General features: G+C 39.0%; 1 protein-coding gene across 9 annotated transcripts in view; it reads right to left on the bottom strand.

Moving 5' to 3' along the window:
- Positions 1-152: 152 nt before the first annotated feature.
- The window catches only part of LOC110379381 (protein furry), an 85,205-nt gene continuing 57,491 nt past the window's right edge, over positions 153-27,866 (bottom strand). For 5 of the 9 annotated variants that reach the window (XM_064035219.1, XM_064035231.1, XM_064035224.1 and 2 more), the window contains 27 exons: positions 27,040-27,163; positions 26,435-26,616; positions 24,887-25,003; positions 24,393-24,562; positions 23,989-24,084; positions 23,457-23,663; positions 22,865-23,031; positions 22,235-22,493; positions 21,794-21,919; positions 21,162-21,268; positions 20,541-20,765; positions 19,971-20,168; positions 19,437-19,616; positions 12,964-13,098; positions 11,769-11,906; positions 11,530-11,674; positions 10,231-10,397; positions 9,764-9,838; positions 7,640-7,813; positions 7,224-7,358; positions 6,272-6,422; positions 5,684-5,826; positions 3,934-4,167; positions 3,387-3,521; positions 2,366-2,496; positions 1,945-2,075; positions 153-1,857 (listed from right to left, as the gene is read on the bottom strand). In XM_064035219.1, the coding sequence (XP_063891289.1) occupies positions 1,748-1,857; positions 1,945-2,075; positions 2,366-2,496; positions 3,387-3,521; positions 3,934-4,167; positions 5,684-5,826; positions 6,272-6,422; positions 7,224-7,358; positions 7,640-7,813; positions 9,764-9,838; positions 10,231-10,397; positions 11,530-11,674; positions 11,769-11,906; positions 12,964-13,098; positions 19,437-19,616; positions 19,971-20,168; positions 20,541-20,765; positions 21,162-21,268; positions 21,794-21,919; positions 22,235-22,493; positions 22,865-23,031; positions 23,457-23,663; positions 23,989-24,084; positions 24,393-24,562; positions 24,887-25,003; positions 26,435-26,616; positions 27,040-27,163 (4,162 nt within the window). In that variant the 3' untranslated portion in view covers positions 153-1,747. The remainder of the gene's footprint in view (positions 1,858-1,944; positions 2,076-2,365; positions 2,497-3,386; positions 3,522-3,933; positions 4,168-5,683; positions 5,827-6,271; positions 6,423-7,223; positions 7,359-7,639; positions 7,814-9,763; positions 9,839-10,230; positions 10,398-11,529; positions 11,675-11,768; positions 11,907-12,963; positions 13,099-19,436; positions 19,617-19,970; positions 20,169-20,540; positions 20,766-21,161; positions 21,269-21,793; positions 21,920-22,234; positions 22,494-22,864; positions 23,032-23,456; positions 23,664-23,988; positions 24,085-24,392; positions 24,563-24,886; positions 25,004-26,434; positions 26,617-27,039; positions 27,164-27,866) is intronic. The other 4 variants (XM_064035234.1, XM_064035233.1, XM_064035228.1 and 1 more) reach the window with 3 other exon arrangements.

A 27,866-nucleotide genomic window follows, 5' to 3' on the forward strand; every position in this document is an offset into this window, starting at 1 on the left:
ATCACGTAAGACATTGAGGTGATTTCTCAGAAGACACCACGAAACAGTAAAGTTTACATACAAGTTTAGATCTGACCTAATGGAGACAACAGAGAGACAAATAACTCATCAAGACTCATCGAATTAGCATCTTTCCCAAATAAAATACACAGTCAATTTGTATTTATTTATTTCATTTAAATACATTTTACAATTGGTTACAAATTAGTACATAATTATTACAATTATTTTTTATACAGACCCTGTTTATGTTAGATACACATATTGGACTGTCCTTATATTTTGTTGTGATTATAATTTGGTTAAAAATATATATGTGTATAAATATACAATAATTTTTACTAATCCCATCATCATCCTCCGAGCCTTTTCCCAATCATGTTGGGGTCGGCTTCCAGTCTAACCGGATTCAGCTGAGTACCAGTGCTTTACAAGGAGCGACTGCCTATCTGACCTCCTCAACCCAGTTACCCAGGCAACCCGATACCCCTTGGTTAGACTGGTGTCAGACTTACTGGCTTCTGACTACCCGTAACGACTGCCAAGGATGTTCAATGACAGCCGGGACCTACAGTTTAACGTGCCATCCGAAACACAGCCAATGGTGTCTAAGATATACTTAGAAAGTACATACAAACTTAGAAAAGTTGCATTGGTACTTGCCTGACCTGGGATCGAACCCGCGCCCTCACACTTGAGAGGTTGGTCCTTTACCCACTAGGCCACCACGACTTTTTTTACTAATCCCATAAATTAATATAATTATAATGCAGTCCCTCTTAGCTCTCAAATCTAACATAAACAAAATCCATCGTCATTAAATTAATACAAAATAATAAATAAGTATGTTATCCACATTATTACAAAAGTAAACATGTCACAATGAAAGGTTAAAAAAATATAAATAATGCTGTTAGCATGAAATAAAACAGCGTAGAAATAAAATGAAGAGAGTGATAAACGGCGTAGAAGTAACACTAAATAGTGTTGTGGTAATAAGCGTGAGGCGTCGCGTTACGAGACGACAGAGGCGACTTCACCCGGGCGAAGTCATAACAATAACATTCAAATATTTGGTTGATGGTGCGACGGGCGCCCACTCGCCGGACCGGCCATCGTCATAGTTTTTTCTAAAGCACATTTATTATACACTACCTGAGATCAGTTATATTGAAAACTTAGTACTTTAATTTATTAGTATATTATATCGATTTCCATTAATTATTAGTGTGATTTTATTAAATACGCTTCGCCGCCGCAAATTGTCAATTGGCAATAATTACTAAAAATGGTGATATGGAAAACTATTAGTAAATACAGACTAAATAGCAAAATATGCGCGATACAATAAGCTCATATAGTCCTGGGAACAACTTGATCTGGAGTCTGACATAGAGTGGGCTTGGCCTTACTATGTCTAAATGCTTAAATTCGTTTACTATCTAATACGCTACTTGAGTATATGATTCATAGTGATATATCGTTTAAGGTCTAAATTACATCAGACTGAAAGCTATCTCATGAACGCTCTCTATATGAATGGGTAAAGTTTAACGTTTTACTGTAGGCCACCATTAGTTAAAGTAGCAATAATTCTATATTAGGATATATTGCAACTATTGGCATCTAACATTAATGTAGTGGTAACACAAATAGTTATTTAGTTGAATATTAATTAGTGATGATGTTGTTATAACGTAGTGGAGTAGGCGCGGGTGTCGGCGGCGGCGCGGTGTGCGGGGCTGTCTCAGCCGTACTCCTGCCGCTGCAAGGCCACTGACACCTTGTAGAGGCTTTCCATCATGAAAGATAAGTTCTGCGACAGCTCGTGTACCGGCCGCGTGATCGCCACCATATCTGAGAAAAATGAGACAGTTAACTCATCGACAGGATTCACAAAGTTACGCAATACATAGTTGAGTAATATATTAATTGTGTGATTACCTGGCTGTGCCTGAGCAAGTCCCTTGCAGTATATGTGCAGTAATGTGGTGACGTCATCTTCTGGTAGTTCACCTCTCTCTAGGATGCGTTCAGCGTTGCGCTCGCGCACTAATGCCAGCGCCGCGCCCCATCTGTCGGGAACCACTCTCATGTTACAAAACATACATACATACATGATAAGCGATTCAATACTAAATAATGAAATCTCTCTTTACTTAAAGTGTTCAATTAAAATGAAATTGTCTGATTTTTTTGCGCGTAGTGTTGAAATTATCTTCATAAGAAAAAAAAACTAAAAAAGTTAATTTCTTTTCTTGTCGTAGTAGTCATACTACATACTAAAAAGTCATATCAAGATTATTTATATGTAGTTAAGTGGCTACTCTAATGGAGTATATAAATAAGAGGGTGCGTGACTGACTTCTGTCGCTGTATGAGATGCAGTAGCCTTGCGTCGTCATGCGGAGCGGGCGACAGCTCGGCCCACGCCTCGGCCGCGCTCGCTGCCAGCTGATTGCGAACAGCACACACTGCGCCGCTCATCTCCACGCCCTGTTACGAAAATGAAATCTTTATTTGTAAACATAGGTTTAATAAGGTGGTTCAAAGTACATATATTGTTATCTATGTCTTGCATTAAATTTATCATACAATTACTTTCATAGCACCACACTTTTATAATAAATGCTAGATTTCACCCGCATGGAATAGTTTCTTTGGGCAGTATATATGTAGAAATCCAATTTATTATTTTATACGATATGTTTTCAGCTATCTTCAATACCCGTATAGACTTCTAATTGGGTGAACGCGTATTAGCATTGCGACGTGAATGAAGGTGCGGGCGAAATCAAATTAAATAAACACAGCGACGCGAAACGCGAAAGTGGCACAACAGTTGCACGACACAAACGATCTTATATTATTTTCAACTAACAGCCTTACTTATAAAAATCAACAAATCATCTTCTAAGTATTGTTTTAACTAATTACTACTTAAAGCCTTAAGAAGTGATTGAATTATTTTGACCTATAAACGTTGCTTAAGCATGTCTTAAGTAATGAACAGATAATGACATAAAAACATACTAATTTCTAAACACTATCGGAATGTTGGTAGCTTAAAAAAATATTTGTCATTAAAACGTTGTGTAATGGCAACAATGACATCCGTAAAATATAAAATAAAAAGTTGAGCTGTCAATAAATCGGAAATGAAAAATCAGCTGGTAAGAATCCAGCCATTTTGCTAATTAGCGGGTTAAACAAGGGTGTGAGGCTACTTAATTTGACAGCTCATTTAAGACATTGCTAAGAAAATGATTTAGTTCAGCCACGTTTATGAGTAAGATTTTTTCTTAAACACCCCTTAGGTATAACTTATTATTTAATTCACGTTTATAAGTAAGACCGAAAATGTATATCTGTAATGAATCATTTACCTTGTTCTCCAAGGCGGCAGTGTACACAGCCACTATCATTTTGTTGTTGGTCTCCAACAGTAGTAGCAGTTGGAAGATTAGACGATACAACGATCGCGCCAGTTCGTCGCTTGCACCTCTTGAAAGTTCTAGAACCTGTTGGAAGAGTTTATTTTGTCAGTAAAATATTTCTGTATTGGAAATTATGAGTTTTCATAAATAAGCACATCAAGCGTAAGATGTAATATATTTTTATGTTATTTATTTCGTATAATCGGTATGGATTTGATACATTAAATACTATTTGTTTCATTAGAAGGAACACTAATCTTAACGCTGTCATTATAATATTGATCACAAATCTGTCAGAAAATAAATTTTAGAATTAATTATATAAAATAATGTAAAACCTTTGAATCGGCCGAATTTCCGAATGTGGAAGAATTACAGATGCGACATTGGAGAGAAATAGATTCCCTCGCTGTGTTCGATTCTAACAGGTACGAAGTCAGCATAATCATGTTAAATAGGAAGAACGTGAAAAGGATAGTACGAGCTCTGTGTTTACCTCGAGTGCATGCTCTCGGCGATCAAAGTACGTGTCAAGATGTTCGTGCATCTCGAGCGCGGCAAAGCGTACGGCGTCTCGTACTCGGGCGCAGTCGGCGGCGGCAGGGCCGGCCCATAGAAGTGGGGGTTCTTCGCCCGCGCGCTCTAGGACTCCGCTTAACTCGCCTGCTAGGGCTCCGGCACCCGCCGCAGCTCCGGAGCAGCATAGTGATACCGTTTTACACGTCACCTCCTGTACTCATAGAAATGTATTTTAATTTAATACCACATAGCAGAATGATAAAACTAAAATGAAACATTAATGATTAGACATGGGAAAAACGTATCATTGAAAAGAAAAGATTGATATTCACTGGGATATGTATCACTCTTTTGAATCTTTATATCCTTTCGAATCCGCGAGTGACATTGTACTGTTAATCAGAGTAACTCGCTTCGTTCAATTCAATCCAATGTATCAATAAATCAGTACGAACTGATAAATTTGTTTAGAAACGTTACGTATTTATTTTTTCTGACTAACGGCCAGTTTCTTCATCAAAAGTTAAAGTAATGTCTTAAGTAAAAGTAACGGTCAAATTCGTTTTTTCAAGGCTAAAATGACAGCAAAACTAATAGGAAAATTGAATTTGACCGTTACCTTAACTTTAGACATTACTTTGACTTTTACTTTGGCTTTAGCTTTTGATGAAGAAACTGGCTGTTATTAAAGTAGTTACTCGTTTCGTTTCTTTGCTCACATCCCGTGTGCGAGTGCGACACAGGTACAAAAGAACGACGATTGAATGAGTTGTTAAAGATACACTGATACATTCAGATTTGAACTGATACAAAGAGTGAGTGATCAGAACGGAAAGATACATATCTTTTTTATCTATCACTCCTGAGTTACCCATCACTATTAATGATATGTACCTAATATTTTATGAAATAAATAATCGTAATAGTCAGAAGCAATCTTAGAGCTCCTCCTCCTCTTCTGGTCAAAAACCCGTAAGCATCATTTTGCGTCTTGATATTTGCAGTCATTTCGAATGTCAAACAAGGATTATAGATAGACGATAAAAAGGAAAAGCAAGGTGACCTGTACGATTCATCCTATTATTATCGACTTTATATATGTGTTGAGGACGAAAGTGTGAGTGCATAACGTCTCGCCACCTGTGAACCGCGGGAGTGTCCCATTCGAACTCAGGGAGGCTTCAATCGTATTAAGGCAAGACCGCACTTAGCGACACTGCGCGACGCGACACGTAACGACAAAATATTCTTTGTAAGAAATTGTATGAGGTATAACGCACTATGCAGCAGCGGAACTACGCGACGCGACACTCAGCGGCAAAGTTGGGCAACTGACCAAAAGTGTCGCAACCTGTCGCGTCGCGTAGTTCCGCTGCCGTTAAGTGCAATATAGCAAGCGACGCGACACTTCACTTTTTTCAAGTTTTGGTTTAAACGAGAAGTCGTGTTTGAAATGGCTTTCGACGAAGAGAAATTAATTATGTTAGTCAGTCAGTATCCTGAGATATATGATCATCAAAATGAACATTATATGAATTCAAGCGAGTGACAGCCAAGCGAGTGACAGACAAAATTTGCTGCAAACTGTCGCAGCACTGCAGTTCAAGTGCGGTATACCTATAGTGTCGTTACGTGTCGCATCGCTCCACTGCCGCGGAGTGTCGCTTAAGTGCGGGCCTACCTTTACACCACCACTGTCAGGTACACTAAAAAAGGTAACACCATACCTTCAACACAGTATGCAGTCTATGCACGAGTGCTAGAGGCGGCATGAGAGCGGCGTGTCGCAGCAACGCCGTCACCGACGCGCGCCACGCGTCACGCAGCACGGGCGTCACGCCCGGCACGGGTGTCACGTCGCCGCGGTCACCTGCGTAACAAGAATAAAAACATTATAATTTGACAATTGGGGAACTATATTTTTTATGCTGACTATCCCATTCTTAACAAAACAAAATGCTAATCGACAGTATCGTTTAATTGTTGAAGCTGTTTTTTTCGACATTTACTTTGTTGTAAAGTTTTAGGGTAAACATTTATAACTTTTGAAAACAAATTACATTATCGGTGAAATTCTGAAAATTTATCAAACCACAAGTAATAAAACCTATAAAAATCAATAAAATGGATCAACCTTTTACTTACTTTTCTTCTATATTTAAAATTCAATTACTTAATAAAGTCATCCTCCATCCTCCGAGCCTTTTTCCCAACTATGTTGGGGTCGGCTTCCAGTCTAACCGGATGTAGCTTACTTAATTACTTAATAAAGTATAAAGTAATAATATGGAAATCAATGAATAAAACTGTGTTACCATCGGGCTCTCCACTAGAGGCGCTGGAGAAGGAATGCGTGCGCGGGCGCAACACCATCTCGTGCGTGGCGCCCGCGTCTCCCTCGCCCCGAGACCCGCTCGCGCCGTCGTCCCAACCCCCTTCTTCATCCGATGAATCCTCGTGAACATTCTGATGACGCATCATAAAAATCAACATACATTTAATTAAACTACAAGAATGCGCCATAAAGAATCGATATACAATCAAAATACAAAATCGATGTGTGAGTAAAATACTGCTCGTATTTTCGTGCATCGATGACCACCTAAAATACCATGACGGTTTTGCGCCTCTTTCGGTCGTGTCAGAATGCCATCCCATCGGGCTATGAGAGTGAAGATATACGTTTGTGCACCTGAGCCTGCACAAATGCTTGTGCACTTCTTATGTTAGAACAGCCAGGGTGGCCGATAATCGGCTGGGAGGACATTATCATAACTCGTATTTTACTAACGACCGAAAAAGTATAACCGTACTTTGAATTTTACGATATTACACGGTGACCTGGTCCCAGTTTTCAGAGACCTCAGAATATAGGTCACGAGCTCCCGGGCTGAGGTCCTGGCTACACGTATTGATGATCCATGACACACATAGCTAGCGCATTCGGCATTGACCTAACCAGCATATCCTAGTTTCCTTGTATGACCTGAATTTGATGTTTCAATTTACTTTTGTACAAACGCATGGCGATATTGGCAAATATAGGTAACTAGTGTGATTTAAATGACCCATTATTTTTACCCATGGAGGCTTTAACATCATCTATCTCTATGAAAAGTTGTTATCGACCTAATTATACTCGTGTCACTGCAGAATGCATCCACTTATGTTAGTTAAGAAGGCATATCGATGAAGGCATGTTGTATGACAGTTCAGCAAATCTTTAGTAATTAAGTTGAGAGTTTATAAAATAGATGTTTTACTCACCGGTTTGCCGACAGGGGTGTCGGGTACCCGCGTCATCTGCGGCGGTGGGCTGCGTTCGATGCCAGCGATGTCGTCACGTTCCTCGCTCGGCAGCCGTCGCCGGACACCCCAGTTGAAGTTGTCTGAGCTTTCACCCTGCCAAAGTAACATAAATGCATAAACATTCGAATAAACATCAGGAGTGATATAGAAAAGACCATAGAAGGGGATTCCACTACCAATTGATAGATTGGCAATGCATGACACATGTGGTATGAGGCCAAAAAAAATAATGTTTGCACCAAAACCCATACTTGTGAAAGTCATTCAACTGATGTATTTCAGTTAAGGTTTCACTAAAATCACAATACCCAATCTATGTACTATTTTATCAATGGAAAGGAATATTTAATATGAATTGTGGAGTTGCTTCTTACCTCGATACTTTCACTCTCGTACTCCAAGAAGTCGAAATCCTTGAAGACCCCGAAGTGGTCAGTGGGTGGCGCTCCGCCAGAAGGCTCATTGCCCGGAGTGCCAGAAACCTCTTCTAGAGAGGACGCCATTGAGGACTCGCGCTCCAACAACTCTGAACTTTGGCTGAATATCACCTGCAATCATTGCGAGTTTAGACATTTTGTCACCTTGTACTTTCGTACTATAATGTGTAACTGGCTTTCACACGGGAGTAGTAAAGTTATGATGCTACGATTCACTTTTAGGATAATGAGTGAATTGTCTTGGAACAAGTTGCGTTTCACCAACTAGCGGTATTTACTAACGTTCAAGTGATATAGTTGATTACAAGAATATGTATATCTACATCTTGCTGACTGATTGGTCGATTCATACTGCTGTCCCTATCGCTGAATCTCAAGCATGCCATTTTGAACAATATTTCCATAAATGACGTTACTGTGCTTCTAACGAAATGGCATTTATTACTCAACTGTACACTACTTATATCAAAGTTTCGAGCTGTAATGGTTGCTTATTGCAAATGTTCGAATTTGAAAGTGGCTTTTTTAAATACCGCTAAACTATCGATATAATGATGTAGGCATACTATATAATATATGCTTTGTAGTGTTTAATAACTACTATTTAGCAATAATGAATTACTCGAATTTGAACAGTTTTAAATATTAGAGGTGTAAAAAAAAATCTCAATTTATACTTAGTTACTCGACAATACGTGTTGAAACTCAACAGTGCCAATATGTGCCTCTTGTTATAGTTATAATACTTATTTTCATTAAATTCAGGAAAACTATCTTTAGTAACAACCGGTTGCATTAACGAGAAATTGTAGAAACATTTCTTATGCAACAGATTGTTATACACAACTACATAATATCTATTACGTATGCAGTGTTTACTTTTTATCTGAAAAATAGTATTGATGGTGATCACACAATATAATATGTACAGTCCAATATTATCGAGGTTGTCTGTACAAAATGTGCTTAGAAATAACAATGCGATTCCTACACAGTGCGTTATCCTTCCACATGTAATTAACTTTTATTTTATTTAACACGCTCATATTAGCTTCACTTGTATTCTAAGATTTTCTTACACAACTATGCATGTAAGAAAATCTTAGAATTTTAAACTATTTTTTTCATAAAATGATGATTATAATAACTTAGTGTAAATGTTCAAGTGGAAGGATAAGCACCAGTGAGTATTTAGCAAACGAGCATAGACGTTACACATAGCACGTCACGCCGTGATCACAAGCAAAGCGAAGGTCAAGGCGCGTCAATGTATCGCGTTGCGCCTGCCGGTCCCCGACTAACACAAGTCGACAGAACCCGAGCACCTGTAGCGTGCAGTGTAAGCGTTGCGACATAATATACAATGTACAGACACCATCAACCTACCTTAATCTGTCAAATTCCGTCAATAGATTTTCAACCTTATCACAAAAATAGAAGGTTAATGTTCGATTGGCAAAATTTGACAGATACAGGTAGGTTGACCAGCTGGCGTTTGTACGCGAGTTACCTTAGAACATAAAGTGGTAATTAAATCGTCCTAAACGCAGCGATGGATAGAAATATATTTATTAGTTGTGTTGGCTACTTGCAGCCACCGCTGGCCATCACAGTGGAACATCAGGCCGGCTTGCACCCGCTGCATTAGACGCTTTTATTATAAGTAAATTTTGAAGTAAATGGTCAGCCAATTAGTTATGGGTAGGGTCAGCAGTTCGGGTGTTTTGCCGTCCACCACCAATACTAATTTTGGATATCTAATTTAGTGGTAATATACATTATAGGTACAGTCACGTGTATTATTTCATGATGTAATAAATACTGAAGTCGATAGAATTTATTTCTCGGAAACTATCGATCGATTATTTATTTATTTATTTAATTGCAGATGGTACCAACTCTTAACCTAGTATATGTACAGTATATGAAATATTAACAATTTTAGAAATAGAATCGATAGGTCACGAGAGTTATGTTCACCATTATTCGGTTTACACGCGTTAACATGACAAATTCTAAAGTGAACCTTATGTTGTGCACAATACGGTCTGTAGTACTTACGGACGGGCTCTTAGGTAGACCAACGCGTTGGCCGCATGTCGTCAGCAGATTCACCAGGCACTCTCGGACACGACTCTGTTACATAACAAAAAGTATTTATTTTTATAGAAACACATTTGAAATTTGGCTGTTATATAATGGTGATCTGTATTAAAAAGCTAAAGGTTTTTAGCGGTCAGAGGCCGTAAACTTTTACGTTAACCATTTTTGCAATTATTTACGTCATTGCCTAGAATGTAAGCAAATATCATATACTAGTTACGTAATAACAATCTTTTGTGTTTAATTCTTTATAGAATCAGTACAGATAAGTTTTACAAACAAAATATTTTCTAGAGTAAATAATAATTCTAGTGACATAATGACTATCCCTCCACTTTATCAGAAGCAATCAATTGCAAAACCCCGTATCCCAATGCAGAATTTACGTAATTATTAAAGCCTCCTCAGATGAAAGTCAAACATACCTGTGACATCCAGGGCCTTTTCCAGCCCGAGGCCAGAGCGTCAGCGGGCGATAGAGACAGCGAGCGGCGAGGCGAGGTCGCGCTCTGAGGCTGCGTCGTATTGTTACCGCCGCCGATCTCGGGGCCCACCACGGTTGAGGCAGAACCCGACTGGGATGTTAACGAGCCTGATGGTAACGAAAATATAGATTTACAAAATGATGATTTAAGAAAGAACATCCTTTGCAGTTAGGGGTAGTCAGAAGCCAGTAAGTCTGACAACAGTCTTACCAAGGGCTAATGGGTTGCCCGGGTAACTAGGTTGAGGAGGCAGATAGGCAGTCGCTAATTGTAAAACACAGGTATTCAGCCGCATCCGGTGAGACTGGAAGCCGACCCCCATATAGTTAGGAAAAGTTGATGATGATGATCTTAGAAATTATTCAAGTCAATTATAGTCAATAAGAGAGGTACGCACTGTCAACGGCAGTGTAAAAATTATTCGTTTTTAAGTAATATACCAGGAGTTATAGTTGGATTTTCTATCGATATATTAAAAAAAAGTTAAGTACAAATTATAGCTTTTTCATATGAAGAAAAGCATGTGACCTTTGCTCTGCTTGACCAGAGAAAATAAGACAGTCTTTGTAATTTGCTTTATTGTACAGCTATGTGAATCGGAAATATGCTTGTGATTTAAATTATAGTAAATCTAGTAAGTAGAGTGAAAAGTTTGTGGTTTTATATAACGTAACTAAAATTTTAATATCCTTGTCGATACAGATTTCCAAAACTTGTACAAACAGTGTTTCGATATCCCAACGCAATATAGTAATTATTGCGTCGCAGATATTGCTTTTGCGTCGTAACCTAGAAAGCTTTGGCGCATTGCCCTCCCCTCGCGCCGCACAACCCCCGATCAGTCCCTCAGCAGGCCGGGCATATCCGCAGTGCCCTCCGCAATCCGCGGGGGACACCACTGCAGTTCCCCCCGCAACCCGCGGAACTACCGCATCGATCCCAGGTACTGCGCATTTTCGGGACCAAGGACGAATGAGTCAGGACCACGGGGGACCACCTACCACCTAACTCATACTACTTGTTTCATGAGGACCGTACGATAGTAGAAAGAGAGACTGTTCCCGTTTATCAGTGCGCTAGGTGGGGGCTATTGTTTATGTGTGCGTGCGGCGACGCATACATACTAAATCGCACACATACAAGCTGGCCGCTGCTGTTTGAATATAACGTACTGTCTCTCTTTCGACTATGACTGTATCAGGAATGTGATATCCTCTCTCTTTCTAGTGGACAACTCACCCTTGTCGGGGGTGGCGCTCGATGCGTTGGACAGGGAGCTGGGCCCCGTAGCGGGCTGGCTCCCCGCTTTAGGGAGATACTTCCGACCAATGACAGGCGTTTGTGAAAGGTCGAAGGTGAAGTCCATAGTCCGCCCCGGCAGTTCCTGGAAACAAAGAATTTAATGAATCCTCGGAACTAACAATCAAAGAAATATTGCCGCACATAACAAGAACATTATAATGAAATTGTATACCAACCTTCTTGCCATGTAACTCTGTGTCGAGGATCGAGGAAGCGTGGTTATCCCAATATGGAGGTACCACGAGGGTCGAACACCGGGTCACCACCAGCTTCAATATCTTCATAGCCTCTTTATAATTATTACTATCTTGGACCTGTAGAAAACACAAATTGAACACTTACTGCCACACTCAGAGTCGTTTAATGGTTACTTAAGTTGCTCCTTAGTGACGGAATGTCATACAAATCCTTCACTAAGGAATGGCTTAAGTAACCATTAAACGACTCTGAGTGTGGCAGTAAGACTGTGTAAATAAAGTTTAAAATCGCTAGCAGTCAAAACATTATTGAAGGTACTAACTGAACTGCTTATATGTTTCAAATATTGGTTAATAGGTATTCGCTTTAAAACTGAATAGGTAAATTGTTTTTGGTAGATAAAATACATTTACAAAATCAACAAGTTCGTTCATGTATTTGTAACAAACAGTGAGTTGATTGCGAGTTCATGTTTGAAGTAACAGAAGCCTAAAGGGTTCCGAGAATTTCAATATTGCAATTACACCGCGCTTGCCGTACAGCAAATACCAATGAAAATGATTTCAGCTAGTGCACTACGGGATAAATTCATTTTCCATTTCTACATAGCAATATGTTTCGTTTTTATTTATTTACTAATTGCTTTTCTCGGTTTCATCAATGTGTGCAAACATTGGAAATATGTTATTTCTGTTTCGCTGTTTTCCCGTGATGACTTTTCCATGCATCCCCAATAAAAAAAAAAAAACATTTCAATATTCTCTCTAATTGACCGTAGATAACTTTCACGAATTTTATTCATTCGTCCATTGCTTGGTAGCGTAACACAGCCGGGTTGTAAAACAAAATAAATACGAAAACATTTTATCATTTTGATGAAAACTTCACTCAGATTTATTTATTATGTTTTTATACCAGCGACTCGCCCCGGCTCCGCACGGGATAACAGTATTTCCCCACTATTAAATGGATATTGGTTATTATAATATAAACCTATATCAGGAATAGGCCTCTTCAATCACTCTATTTATTAAAAAAAACGCATAAAAATCGGTTGCTTGTTTTGAAGATTTAAGCGTAGGTAGTATATAGGGACAGAAAAAGCGAATATTTTACACTATGTAGCGACAATAACAGTAAAGACCATTGGTCAAATGCATGTCTTGTACATACCGTGACATCGATAAACTTGGCGACAGCTCTCAGCAGGTCGGCGTTGACCGGTTGGGCTGCGGGCGCGTTCAGATCCACGTAGTACAGCATACAGTGCAGGATCGATAGCACTGGTAGCTGCAAGTTCGCTGAACCCTGGTAAAGAAACAGGTTTTTGCAATTAAATATAATAACAAGCTAATAATAATAATAAAACATTTATTTCAGACCAAAATACACGATCCATAAGATGTTAGTAAAAGAATACTTAACCTAGTGTTAGTAAAAATAACTTAAATTATGACTATGCCTCCGTATCCAATGGGCTAGCATAGGGCTGTCCCATTTATCGCACAAAGCATTCAGGATGCTGTGCGAGCTATCGCGTACTCTCCTCAGAATTGAAGCGCATCGCTTGCGGATAATCGCATGAAAGCCATCGACCTTAGCCTCGGCAAACATCCTAGAGGCACTACAAAAACGCGGTAGGCCCATAAGCATCCTAAATGCGTTATTGTACTGGATACGCAGGGCGTTGTATGCCCTTTGCGTGTATCTGACCCTGCCGACGTAATCTGACAGTATGCTCTGAAAAGAGTTATTTTAACATGTTTGGAACAACGTGCAAATCTGCGGATCAACATATTAGCTCGCACAGCTAACGCCCTGCGCTCCCTTTCCATATCTAAGTCATCATTAAGATCATCAGTCACCCAATGACCCAGGTACTTAACTTTTGTTACTCGGGCTGACGGAGTATTACCTATAGTTACCTCTGGTACGTTAGTGTAACATTTGGTACCTGCCTTAAAAATCAATAACTCGCATTTTTTTGCGTTGTACCTGAGTCCGTGTGCTACCGCGTAATCTTCACAGATTTTAACAAGTCGTCTGAGGGCGCTAATTGAAGGACTCAGCAACACCATATCGTCAGCGTAACTGATGTTATTAATACAGACTCCGTCTATGTGACAGCCGATCTTGGCGTTGCTGAGCTCAACAATCAGGCGATTGACGTAAAGGTTAAAGAGACGAGGCGAGGTAATCCCCCCCTGCCTCACCCCGCACTCCAACCCGTACTCATCAGACAGAGCACCCGCCCAGCTAACATAATTAGTCTGATTATTGTACCAATATTTAAACAAAGATATTACCCTACAATCTACGGTACTTTCCTTGCGCAGCTTATCCCAGAGAACATCGTATGGCACCAGGTCAAATGCCTTCGATAAATCGAGAAAACATGCATTGACCGGTGTATTTCTGTCTGCATAGTACTGCACTGTCTGCTTGAGACACATGATAGCAGATTCAGTGGATAATTGTGGCCGAAATCCGAACTGAGCGTCATGAAGATCTATCCGACTCGCCATATGTGAATCGAGCAGACAGTCCAACACCTTCGCTGTAATTGTGGCTAAGGAAATAGGCCTGTAATTTGCAGGGTCTGTAACATCACCAGTTTTATTTTTAGCTATAGGTACAACTATAGTCTTCATGAGATCTTTTGGCAAGTACGAATGACTAAGACACAAAGAATAAAACATGGCCAGTACCCGTGGCAGATGAATACCCGCGAATCGCAAGTGCTCAACGCTGAGGTGGTCGTGGCCGGGAGATTTACCTTTAACCATTTTATTAAGGACGTCAGCCACCTCCTTTGCTGAAAACCTCAAACACGAGGAACCACTGTCAACGTCAGTCACCGACGATAGTTCGGTATCAGATGACTTTAACAAAGGATCAACTTTAAATTGACTAACAAACAGGTTTGCGATAGACTGAGGATTACAATTTCCCGCTATGCTTACCGGCAGGCTCGGCTTGGGGTTTAGTTTTCTAGTATTCTTCCAAAATTGGCCAAAGTCTTTAGATTTGTCATTCTCTGCAAGTATATCCATTTTTATTTGTGCCTGATTGTTACGACACCACTTTAGCCTAGATTTAAAAATCTTGCGTGTATTTAGCATATTTTCATAAATTTCCCCTGAAGGGGGATTTCTATGTAAATGCCACATCTGAAAAGCAAGTCGAGCCTGCTTGTGAGCACTAGAAACATGTCTATTCCATCCTATTATAGGTCTATAGTTGTTTTTCCTAATAAGAGCAGCAGTTTGCTCAGCAGATTTCGAAAGGATATCAATAATTTCGCGATACATAACATCCAGCAGATTTGTATGCAGTTTGTCATTACATACTTTGTCAGCACAATTACTAAATTCGGACGGGAAATCTATCTTAGACAACATTGAGTTACATAATTTTTCATATAATTTAATCTGCTCTGGGTCTCGATCTCCCCATCTTATTTTACTGTTAGTCCTATTAGGTAACACAACGCTCACATCAATTAAATTAAAATTGCATTCCAGCTTAATCGGAAAGTGGTCCGAGCAATACGTGCCATACAATACTTCCACACTTGATATCGTTTGAAGCGCAGACTTAGTAACAACGCAATGGTCAAGCCATCGATTACACCCATGCGCTTCACTAACAAATGTATAAGTATCGCTAGGTAAAAATACTGTATCGGCACACGCCCAGTACTGCTCCTCACAAAACTTCAACAATTCAAAGTAAAATAATTCATCTGTGTGAGCATTATAATCCCCTAACATAAAAACCATCTGAATATCACAGTTTTCTATAATGGCATTCATTACGCTCAAACAATCAGTGAACTCAACAATGTTTTCAACACAGTTAATAGGCATATAAACCGAAAACACAAGCAACTTTTTGTTAGACAGTTCAACTTGTATCGCTGTAATACGAGCACTATTACACTGCACAACTGTCACTGATGAGAATAAACTTTTCCTCCAGAGGATTGCTACTCCTCCGTAAGGCCTACCTCGCAATATTCCAGCCGAAGCATCCACCGCTGAAGTCCCAGTATACGCAAAGTCCTCATGTATTGTACCTAAGAACGTTAAGTCGTGGGGCATCAACCATGTTTCTTGCAGAGCTATTATATCCGATGATACACACAGTCGTCTAATGCAGTCAACCGACGTTTTTACACTTTTGCAGTTGAAACTTATAATTCTCACTGGTTTCGTCATTTTGTTATCGAATGATAGTATTTAATTTCCGTGTCTCTGCTTTATCTCCAAAATTATTTCTGAAATTTATGAAACGCCGATAAGAAATTCCATCGGGCCAGAATTCATCACGCATAAAAACGTCCTCCTTATGTTTAGGAATAAATATTTTATAGCTGTCGTATTCCTTATCAATCTTCATGGTCAACTTCTCTACCTTAACTAGTAAACTAGATTTTCCACGGATATATGAGACTATATCATCAACAGAAAGTCCTTTCGACACGTTTGAAATGTATAATGGTAACATAATCTCAGCTGCCTTAAATTTTTCATCAGGTTTAATTACTGCGCTCCCCTTTTTTCCGGAAAACCTCTGATTTCTAAATTTTCTTTGTACCAAAGTCCAACCATCATTATCTTGACTAACGACGTTCTTTTCACTCCTGACTACATTCGCAAATGTCGGTTGCTTCCCAACATGTTCGCCATCCAACTCGGCCGTGTGTCCCACAGCGGTAACACAGTCCGGCGCAAGCGCCTCAGCTGATAACGCACTGACGTTGCCAGAGCTATGCGTCATCGCCTTCTCGTCACTCGTAGCGCTGTTTATAACCGGTACGCCGCCGTCGTTGCCGATCGCCATACTTCTACCCTCAACATTTTTATCCAACCTACCCACTACCCGAGAAGAATGCAATAACGGGCTGGTGGGTGCCGATATGATTGTATTAAAACTATCAGAATCTTCAAATTCATTTAATAACATACAACCACCGCACTTTGTTTTAGTTTGGGGAATGTCTTTATCTGAACTTTTGAGGTGTTTTATATCATTCTTAACAGATTCCAGTTGTTGTGTGGTAACATATTGCTCCTTTGATTCTTTTAGCTCTGTAATTTCTCTCTTCATTAGTTGCAACTCTTTTAGAAGCCTCGTACAATCTAAATGATCGAATAGAACTGGCGGGAGTTTCTGAAGGTCTCGTGCTACAAAAATAGGAATCAGTTCAGGATCCGTTTCTTTAAGCAGACATATTATGTCGTCAATATCTCGCTTCGCCTTCCCATCACGTTTTCTTTGGATTTTACGCTTTGTTGTCGGCACCGAATCAAACAACAAGCTTTTCGCTGTAGTTATGTCCTCTTCCGTAAAGGACGTCACACATATACGACACAAACTGTCCTCGTCCATCACATCCATCTTGTTACAAACAAAAGAAAGCACCTCGTTTATAACAACGTTGCAGTTCGAACATTTTAACACTTGCGATTCCGCCATTATTAGGCTCACATATCACACGTCCAACGGCAGTACATGCGCGGGCGCGACTGATTAATGATATGTCCAATTTAATAAACTAGCTGTTCTTCTGCCGTTTCACCCATGTTCCTGGAGAACTGTTCAAAAAAGATTTTATATAAATCTTTTCATATATAGTGTTGATATACAGTCATGGACACATAATTAAAGACACTGTTGGAATCTTAAATTGCTGCCGCATTTCATCTGTATTTCTTTTTTCTGATTGCTACTGGAACTTTATTTTCTATTTTAAAATATTTAAGAGGGCATTGTGAAATATTAAAACTAAAGACTATCTTCAGTGATCCTTCGCGACAAGTTTTTTTTCGCTTTATCCGAATCTCGAGCGGTATGAACCATAACGTGGCCTGGCCATATAATTAAAGACACTCCATTTGCTCAGAGGAAGAATTGCAAATTATTAATATTATTGATGGTACTTTTCTATAACAACATTCCCTACACTGTAACTAAGCATACTAATGAGTACTAATATTTGGTTTATTTCCTTTTACCTCAATGACAGCACGACATCCGTAAGCGTGCAAGCGGTCAGTTTTGTTTTAAGTTGCTACGGGAATTTTCTTCCATGCTTCATAAAAATCTGTGTAAAATTCATCAATGTTTCATGTATGACTTATCGCCATTGTTTTCTGGCCGATCACCAGTTTTTTTTCTATTAAATTTGCGATGGGCCAAACCAAAACCGTCATAAGTTGCTCGATCAAAGAGTTTCCATTTTACTACTCTTACAGTGTTTTTCAGAACTTTTCTAATTTGGAAAGCGCTAAGGACCGGTAAATTATGCTTAGCATATAACAAAATGCTATTTCTAAAATATTATAGTACTTGAATTCGCCTATTTTTAATAATATCTTTCTAAAAGATCACCACACCAAGTAGTGGAGAGAAGCCCCACACTATTACTTTTTCACCTCCTATGTTTGAGAACTTTCTTAGTGTATTTTGGTTCCATCTCATGTTTTGGAGGCGACTAATTTCGATACATTATTTTAGGATTATTCGTATCCCTTTGTTTAATGAGAAAAAAAAATACATTTTTGAACACTTGTTCACATTTGATAGAAATAGCCAACTACAGTATGGACACGCGGTGCTTTTCTAAAAGTGGAATCTTCCGATATCCATGCCTTACAGCTTTTCCTGACCTGGTTGTAGTCTAAAAGTTCTGCAGACACAATTGTCGTCCTTTTAGCATCAGATGACTCCCAAAAAAACCAGTACCGAATCATGTAAATGGTTCACTATTTGCCTATAGCACCGCCTTAAAGTCTGTTTGCGGACAAGTTTTCCTTGGGGTCGGTTTTGAGTTGTTCTCAAACCATGCCTTTTTTAGTGCCATTGATAAGAAATCTTTAATAATAAATTTATTACCATGTCCTTACTATAGATCAAGTGGTATGAATAAATCCGTATGTCAAAATATAATATTAAAAAGCCTAAAACATTTTACTTACCAGAATTTTTGTTCTAGTCTTATTGATAGGACTAAAATGAAAATTTTTAATGAAATAAACCTAAATTATTACCTAATTCGAGTTTTCATAAGTATTTTACTCACTTCTAAAAAAAAGTATGGCAACAATTTGTATCTTTCGTTTTTTTTTCTTAACTGGGCTTTAACTGTCTTTAATTAGCTGACCAGCCAAGTATCAGCTACAAAAGTTAGTGTTCATTTCCCATAGAGCTTTATATCTAAAGTATTAAAGAAAGAAAATATTTTTTGTCCTTAATTTAAAGAACACAATGTAATGTTTGTTTTAATAATTATTACACTACAGTTTATACCGTGCTTAAGCTCATGTCAGTACCATAACTATTTATTTCACTTCGAGTCGGGGGCTGTCTTTAATTATGTGTCCATGACTGTATATTCTCTATTCGCTGTCTATTTAAAGTTTAGTTATTTCTGCTATATAACCAAGGCGATGTTGTGATATTCAAATAGAAACTGTATAGTTCAATGAAACGTATTCATCGCTCTGTATAAATTTAATTTCGGATTGGCTATGCGTTGTTACAAAAATGTTTTTTCTTATGCAGAATATTTGGTATATAATTGTTAATTGGAACAATTTCCTAAAATAAATGATAATTTAATTTTAAACACTTCATCATACCTTTTCTAAGACCTCAACAAGGAACGCCAACATCTGCTGCGAGAGATGCGAGTAGGTATCCCAGAGGTACTTGACCACGCACTTGGTCCACTGGAAGCTCTCCTTGCTGAATGTACGCCGCGAGTACAGCGTCATCACTGTGCCGAGATTCTCTAGCTTCTTGCTCTTCTCTGCTGTGAACTGATTGGATAAAACGAGTGAGAAATATGTATCGAGGACAAGTTAGATGAGGCATACAGACATAAGTGGACAAATGTAGATAGTGCGCAAGTTTTTTGTTTGTTTTTTTTTTCACCCATTTAGGATCAATCAAAGAATATCAATAAGCAAATTGCTTTACTGTTATTTTTGACATGTGAACTGTAAAAACCATGTTATAATAGTATCGTGTTTCAATTAAAATTAGGTCCATTTTCGCCGACAACATAAACGTTTTTTATCAACAACACTGTACTACGAATCTTCAAATTAAATAGTTGTTTTACGAAAAAGTTGAGACTTACTAGTGGAAAGTACATATAAAGCTTTGCTTACCTGAGCGATATGACAGGCCGCGCGTACACACAGTTCGTTCGCATCTTCGTAGTGCAGTAACATGTACGGCAGTAATGCTACCACTGTCATGGGGAAGGCGAGAGACTGCGTGGGGTCGATAACCGGTAACTCCAGTAGAGGTATCATGTCTACCAACACTCCGACTACAGGTTCGTAAGTGTTGGGGTGTGTGCAGCCCTGTTGGGTGGAGTTAAAATTCGGTTGGTTATTTGAAAGGATATATTTTGTAATCTATGCATGGTAAAATGTTTAGATACGGAGCAGAAAAAAAATTGTGATAAAACGTTTCGTAGGACAAACAATCGATAAGATTAAATAAGTCTGTGTTCAGGAAAGGCTTAGAAAATAAGAGCTTACAGGAAATACTTATAGAGGCATTTCTTTTAATTCTTAGACAAAATATTCTTATCTATGAAACTGTTTATTGTTCTATCACGGTGCTTTTAAAAATATGGCTTTAAAATAGTACCACCGGCTTGAAATGCTACCTCAAGTGAATCTCGTATCTGTATTTCACGAAAACATGCATATAACTTATTTAAGTATTACCTTGAGCAGCAACGCGTGTAGAGAAGGCGAGGTATGCGCTTGAGTTCGATCCAATCGTTCCCTCGCGTCAGGCCGGTCAAGGGGCAACCTCGACATGACTCGCGCCAACAGTCTGACGCCCAGTAAGAACTCGTGCTCATAGTCAGACTCTAAGAGCGACGCCCCCACCCAGAACAGCGTAGCTAGTATAGTTAGCTTGTCGTCCTGCAACAACGCACCGGGGAGCTTGCACAAAACAATATTAGATTAACGTTAGTTGTTTATTTTACACACGTATTTTATATTTATCGCGAGCTAAAGCTAGTATCATGATAAGGCGTCTCTATATATAAGCCTTTGATTTTATAAATATCTGCCATTCTAATCTGGTTACATTTTAAGAAATGTCGATATTGAGCCTGACAGCTATGTTACATGCAAAGCAAAGAAAAACATTATTAATTTGATGGAAGAAAATCAGTATGTGAAATACGCAATTTAAGCTAGAGGAAAACATAGATTAGTTGGTTTTCGTCTCAAAATCAATTAATCTTACATGCAGTCGATGTTTCCCAATATGTTGTTTTCGTGGTTTACTGCTACCCTAAAGATCTGGAAATATCAGGTTGAATTGATAAGTACCTGTGTAGCGCTATCGCCCAGCAACTTGAGGGATTGAGCTGATCGTGACCGGCACAGGTTCGAACAAACGCCTTTCGCCGCTTCACTGCACGGACGAGCCCGTTCAGCTGGGAGAAATAATAATGAAAAACATTATTATCAAAATCAACATTGTATCAAAGAAGAAACAAATTGAGAACTGTCAAAACGTAGATTAGCATCACACGAAGGTTGATTTAAAAGATAATCTTTCCTTATTACCGCTTCATAACACGACCAATTTTAATAATGTTATGTTCGGAAAATATTTTTTTTTGGGTAATATTGTATATTTAGTGCAAAATCTTATTCAAAGAGTCTGGAAACTACCGTGTAATATTTATAATAAATGTGAAAGTTTCGATATATGTAAGAAGTTCTTTTTTTAAGAAAAAACTACCTAATGGTATTTGATAACTCTAATTTAATTTTTACGAGGGCAGTCGCTCCTTGTAAAAGCGCTGTTATTCAGCTGCATCCGTTTAGACTGGAAGCCGACCCCAACATAGTTTGCTTTAGAGAAACGCTCGGATGATAACGATGGATTTTGATAAATTTTGGCAGTTTTATATCGGAAAAGCGTGTAGGGTACTTGTTTAAGGGATAAAAGTTACCGTGTTGCTGCTTGTCAGTGTTGGGCGGTGGCGCGTTGTTCTTCCGCAGACAGTAGGACACCGAGTAACTCGTGCTCCGCGTGTGATTCGTCACACAGCCCACGCACACTCCCGGAGATCGTTTGCCTGTGTATAAATAACATATTTTTCAAGCAATATACTCGTATGTATAAAGAAGGAAAGAAACTTTTTTTTGCATAGAACATAGGTACAGTTTCAACAGTGGTTAACAGTTCAAACTATATTCCGCCTTATGTGGCATGAAAATATTGTTTAATTGTAATCTTAATTCATCATCTACCATGATGAATTAAGAGTATCCATGGTTTTAGTTAGTAAAGTGATATAAAAGAATCTAGATGGCTTTAGTGTATATGTTCTGGTTTTATGGTCTTTTTCCAAGTGTAAGAGATAAAAAATACACGATAAAGTTAAACTCACCCGCAGTATAAGGACTTCCATTGGTTGGTTGACCACCGTCCTTATTATTGAGATTGGGTGTTGACTTGAAAATGTCCCTCATATAGTCCAAAGGCCTGAAGTTGGACTCGAGCGAGTCCACAGCGGCTTCGAGCGTGAGAAGCAACTCGGTGACGTAGCCTTGCATGTCTTCGCCTTGTTCGGCGACCGTCTCGACTAGGCGGGATAAGATATCGGACACCATGCGGCCTGTCATGGCCACGCCTATGAAGCGAAACACCTGCAATAAGAAGTAGATAGAAGGATGTTAAACGGAAGACAAGTCCACATTATCTCATGATATTGGTTACTTATTTAGCATTTGAATTAACAGCAATTCATGATTATTTGAAGACTTCTGTTTACTTGGAAATGTATTCTCAAAAACATATATTTTTTTTCATAAATGTAAGCATGATTTCCATGCGTAACTTATCGAATTCGATATCAATTAAATTGTGGCGAAACTTTGGACGTTTTTAACACGTTTTAAACATCAAATTAAAAAAAAAATATAGACAGCCCCCAAAACGCCCACCCTTCATATAAAATTATCCTCAAAAAATGGTCACAAATTCTTTGGATAAAAAATTATGTAGATGCTTCAAGTACCTGTAGCGATCTTCCGGCGTAATGTCTCGAAGGGCACGAGAGGCCGAGTTGTAACGCCGTCTGAGCCCAGCGCTCGGAGATGAGCGCGTGCGGCAAAGACTCGCGGAACACGCGCAATACGTGACGCAGGAGTGTCGCCATCTGCTGGCAGCTGCGTAGTGTCCATACTGTGGTGACAGAGGATTCTTTAGTATGATTATTTATTTCACAGTACATTAAAAGCCCAGTTAAAGTCAAATGTTTTAATTCAAATAGGGCTTCGCAGGCTCCTATGAACGTCATACTAATTGTACGGCAGCAAAAAGTTGATCTCATATATTCATATATAACTCCATATTATGACTAGTGTACGCTTCGATCTGTAACTTCGAATCGATCGCGTAAGATAAAATCGTAAACGATGCACTCGATCGATTTGTCGTTGCGTTCGGTATGAAACGAAGAGTCGTCTTAAGACAGGCCTTTTTGTGGCCAGCTCACTATAAATTTAAGGAAAAGTTTGTCACAATAAGAAAATTACATGAAGCTCCTAATTTTCTATTTTATCATAAAGGCAATTATAAAGAGATTTCAGATAAGAAACATTACATACAATGCGTACCTTTAGCAGTGATATCTTCATACTGCCACAGCGGCATCAGCAAGGGTCTGTTAGCGAGGAAGTGCACCAATGACTTGATGACATCAGCTATCGGTAACTCAGTAGACTCAGCCTCGGCTGCCGTTTCTTGCGCCGGTGGTTCCGCGTCCGCCTCGCCTGTCACTATGACCGGGAGTGATGGGTAGTTGTCACATTCACCTACGAAAATATTGAAGTTATGTACCACCTTTTCTTGTTTAAAAAAAATGTACACTATTAGGAACAGAGCGATGATTCTAAGTTTTGCAAGTTAACGTTATCGATACGTAAATTATAATATTGCTTCTAAAACTTTTTAGATAAGCTGTCATCGGCTTTTGGTCTTGCTATGAACGCTGTCACTCTAACTCTGTCCAATGAAAGGGAAATATCAAAAACAAGTGAGTCTTTAGTTGAATCGAGTTATAGTTATGTATCGAGAACGTTTACTTGTAAAATTTGGAATTAGCAGTCAGGTTTCATCCAACTAAATGATATAAAATACCTTCGGGAGTCACTTGAGGGTCGGAGCTCAAGGAACGTGCGTGAGATCGCGGTGAGTGCGCACATTGCGGGTGGCTGTCAAAAGCTGCGTCTGGTTCTGTTGATCAACCAAATAAAGATGAAGGTAGAATAGTGTATTCCAAATAAAGCAAAACAGTTTATATACATATAAACCTAATTTTGTTTATTGTTTCGATTGTGGAGTGGACAAAGTGTCTTGTTTTGTAATGCAATGGCAAGTAATAAAATAAAATTAATTAACTAGTTATTTCTACACTCCTTCATTAACAGCACTTTTCAGTGCACTGCTAACTATTACAAACGTCATTGAGCGCTTCTTATTATCCATCTCATTAAAGTCACAAAATCTTAACTCGAATATAATTCTGAAGTAAGTATAATTACCGGTAAAGTTGTGTGGTACAAGCGGCAGAGCTGGCGGTGGAACTCCCAGTCCTAGTTGATGGGAGCGACTGGCGAGCAACACCCGCGCTACCGTGAGGTGATCGTGGTGTGCTGCAACTGCTACTAGGAGATTGAGGAGTAGCTGCCGGCAATGCTGGTGAACTATCCACCTAGACAAGTTATAAGTTGTAAGTTTTATGACTGAAAAATGGTCATTGGCTTTTCGTTGTGAGTTCAACCCTCGTATGTAAAGGAAATGATGAAATATGTCAAAACCTCTTTACGAATTTATCTATACTAATATAATAAAGAGAAAACATTATTTTGTTTCCTTGAAACCTGTAAAGGCTCCGAGAGTACTGGACTGATTTGAAAAATTGTTTCACTGTTGGGAAGCTGGACTATCCCCGAGTAACATACGGTATATTTTGTTCTGGTGCGGGAGGTAGTTTCCCCGGCACTGTTGTGAAAAGAAATCTTAAGTTATCCTTTACCTGGTATGGTCCATTCCGAGGAATACAATGTGTAGCATGAGCGGCACGTGAATAGACCAGTCGAGCTCGACGCCGTCCAGCACCACGTCACAGAGTAGCATCACAGCAACGTTGCATCTGAACACATAATATTTACGGTCATGAAAAAAAATATGCACGAGAACATTTGTTACAGTTAGAGACTACATGGCTGGCAGGAGCTGGATGCGAGTAGCCGAAAATCGATCTCAGTGGCGTGCACTTGGAGAGGCCTATGTCCAGCAGTGGACTGCGATAGGCTGATGATGAGAGACTACATGAACAAATGAGTAGAGCTATCACAAGAGTTTCTTTCTTCTTTACAACTAGAGATGAATGAGTAAAATAAGAACGAAGTACTCGAATAGGGTATTACATGCATTTTTGAAATATATCTTAAATAAATTCTTTAGTCTTAATATATCTCTAAAAAATTAAAAATATTTTTTTTTCTCACGTTATGTACGAATATAAATTAATTGTTTTATCATAATTTCAAATTTCGCGCGTATTTCGCGAAAACGCGGCACACAACGGACGCCATGATTGTTTTTTGGTCATGACGTCATTACGTTAATAAACAAACTACAGCTGTCAGTAATACATATTTTGATATGTATTGAAAATTTTAATAATGAGTAATTATGCTCCGTATCGTTGGTGTGTTGTTTCTGAATGTGAGAACACTAGTGTAAAAACACCTGACAAATTATGGATTCAAGTACCAGTGGATATAAATATGAGAAACACTTGGTTAAAAGTTGCGAGATGAGATCCCGGACTGTTATCAGATAAATCTCGTTTATACTTTTGTGAAGATCACTTTGATGTAAGTAACTGTATTAACATTACCTATCTAATGAAATATACTCTTTAATGATAGGTTAACTACTTCAAGAATCAATACTTTGGGAAATGTGGATAATATTTAGAGGTTATAAAATCACTGACACTTTTGTTTACTTCCGTAATGACGTCATTAGCATGGCGGCGACATTTCGTAGTGTTCAAAGACAGATAAAAAAACCTAAAAACTTTAAACTGCAATAAAAAATATATTTATGTACCTTACGAAGTGAAACTAACATTTCCCGATTGCTTTTCCTCTAAACAATCATTGTAATACACTTTTAATTTTTTTCTCATCTAGACTAAAATACCCTATTCGTGCATTTTTGCAAGACGTTTGGTTAGCACTCTCTGCTATTGTTTGCTCGTTCCAGTGCTTTTTACAAGAAGCAAGGGATCTAAGAACATTTTATAGCATCCTCGAAAATACTGAGATAACAAGGAAATATCGCGCTTCGTCTGTTTATATTAAATGAATTTACGAATTTTGTAGGTGTAATTAGACGTAATAATATAGGTAGATTCATACCGATGGAAGCCCGAGATAGGTTGGCTGGTGTCTGGCAAGTATTCGGTCAGAAGTGCGAAGAACCCTCCGTATTCGGGCATGGGCAGCGGCCGCGGCTGAGGCACGTCTATGTGCGCTATAATGTCTTAAGAATATAAGTTCATAGTTCATACCGATGGAAGCCGGAGATAGGTTGGCTGGTGTCGGGCAAGTACTCGGTGAGCAGCGCGAAGAACCCTCCGTATTCCGGCATGGGCAGCGGCCGTGGCTGAGGCACGTCCATGCGAGCGTCGTTCGGCGTGGCCGGCGCGCTGCCTGCGGGAGGCACCAGCCCTGCCTCCGGGCACATGCCCGTCTACAATACAGCGATAAAACATTTGTATAGAAACACATAAACGGTGAATATGAAATATTTTATTTGTTTGGTAGTGATGAGTAATCAGGAGGCTGAGGCTGTCCTTTGAACATCTTTGGAAGTCCTTGAAAATCAGTCTTATCACGGGGCCATCGGGTAACTGGGCTGTGTAGGTCAGATAGGCAGTCACTCCATGTAGAACAGCATAGTTCTTAGCTGCATCCGATTAGACTGGAAGACGACCCCAATATAATTGGGAAAAGGCTAGGCAGATAAAATGAGTGATGAGCAACCAAGAGCCCAAGAGCACCTAATCTTTGTGCATGCTCCTCTAGTCTGTCAAAGAGTGATACCTCAATAAAAAGGGTACTTTAGCTTCAATATCCTTATACGATGTTTTTCAACTAGCCTTTAAACACTTACCGGTGTAGCGTCCCCGTCTGAAGGTGGAGGCGGTTCCTCATCAGCTGGTGGTGTTGAACACGGCGGGGCAGAAGAACGTTTATCTTGAGCCCTTGCGTTAGGGGTCTCAGGTGCTTTGGCACCGCTGCGAAAAGAATTATCATATTAAAAAAAACATATTTAAGTAGGTATACAAGGCACAAGGCAAGCGTAAGAAACAATTGTAATAGAAATGTTGTAAGAACATCGTAGACTCGCTCTCCTCGTGAAATGCTCCGTAGCCCGAAGAAATAGATGTATTCAATGAAATAATTGATGTGTGTCTGGGGCGGAAAATCTCGTGGCTATTGTGTTGACTTTTATGTCTCAAGTTTTTTTCTACATGACGAGAGGGTAAAAAAATAGTGATTCTAATTAGTTCACATTTTAGATTGGCCAAAAATATTGGACACGTATTTTTTATTACAAAACATTAATAATTTAATAAGATATAACGCAACATAGATGGAAAGTGGGCTCATGACGTCACATTTATGTGAAAATGTGTACTTAGAAGTGACGTAACGCAAAATTTTAACGTGTTGTATTATCGCTGTTATTTGTTTGTAAGGGAAAATAAAAAATGCGTGTCCATTATTTTTGGGTAATTAAAAGACGGACTAATTACTTTATTTTTCTAATATGATTGATTATAATTATTTTCTGTCATTATCTCTTGAAGGGATAGGAATATTTTTTTAGTTGCATTTTCCATATTCCTCATAATCCAACTTCATTTTGCTCTGAAATCCCCATTTTCAGTGCTTTTGAGAGATATGTGAAGTTCATTGACACGAATCTCTGTCGCT

The sequence above is a fragment of the Helicoverpa armigera genome, chromosome 1 (genome assembly GCF_030705265.1).
Source record: "Helicoverpa armigera isolate CAAS_96S chromosome 1, ASM3070526v1, whole genome shotgun sequence".
Lineage (NCBI taxonomy): Eukaryota > Metazoa > Arthropoda > Insecta > Lepidoptera > Noctuidae > Helicoverpa > Helicoverpa armigera.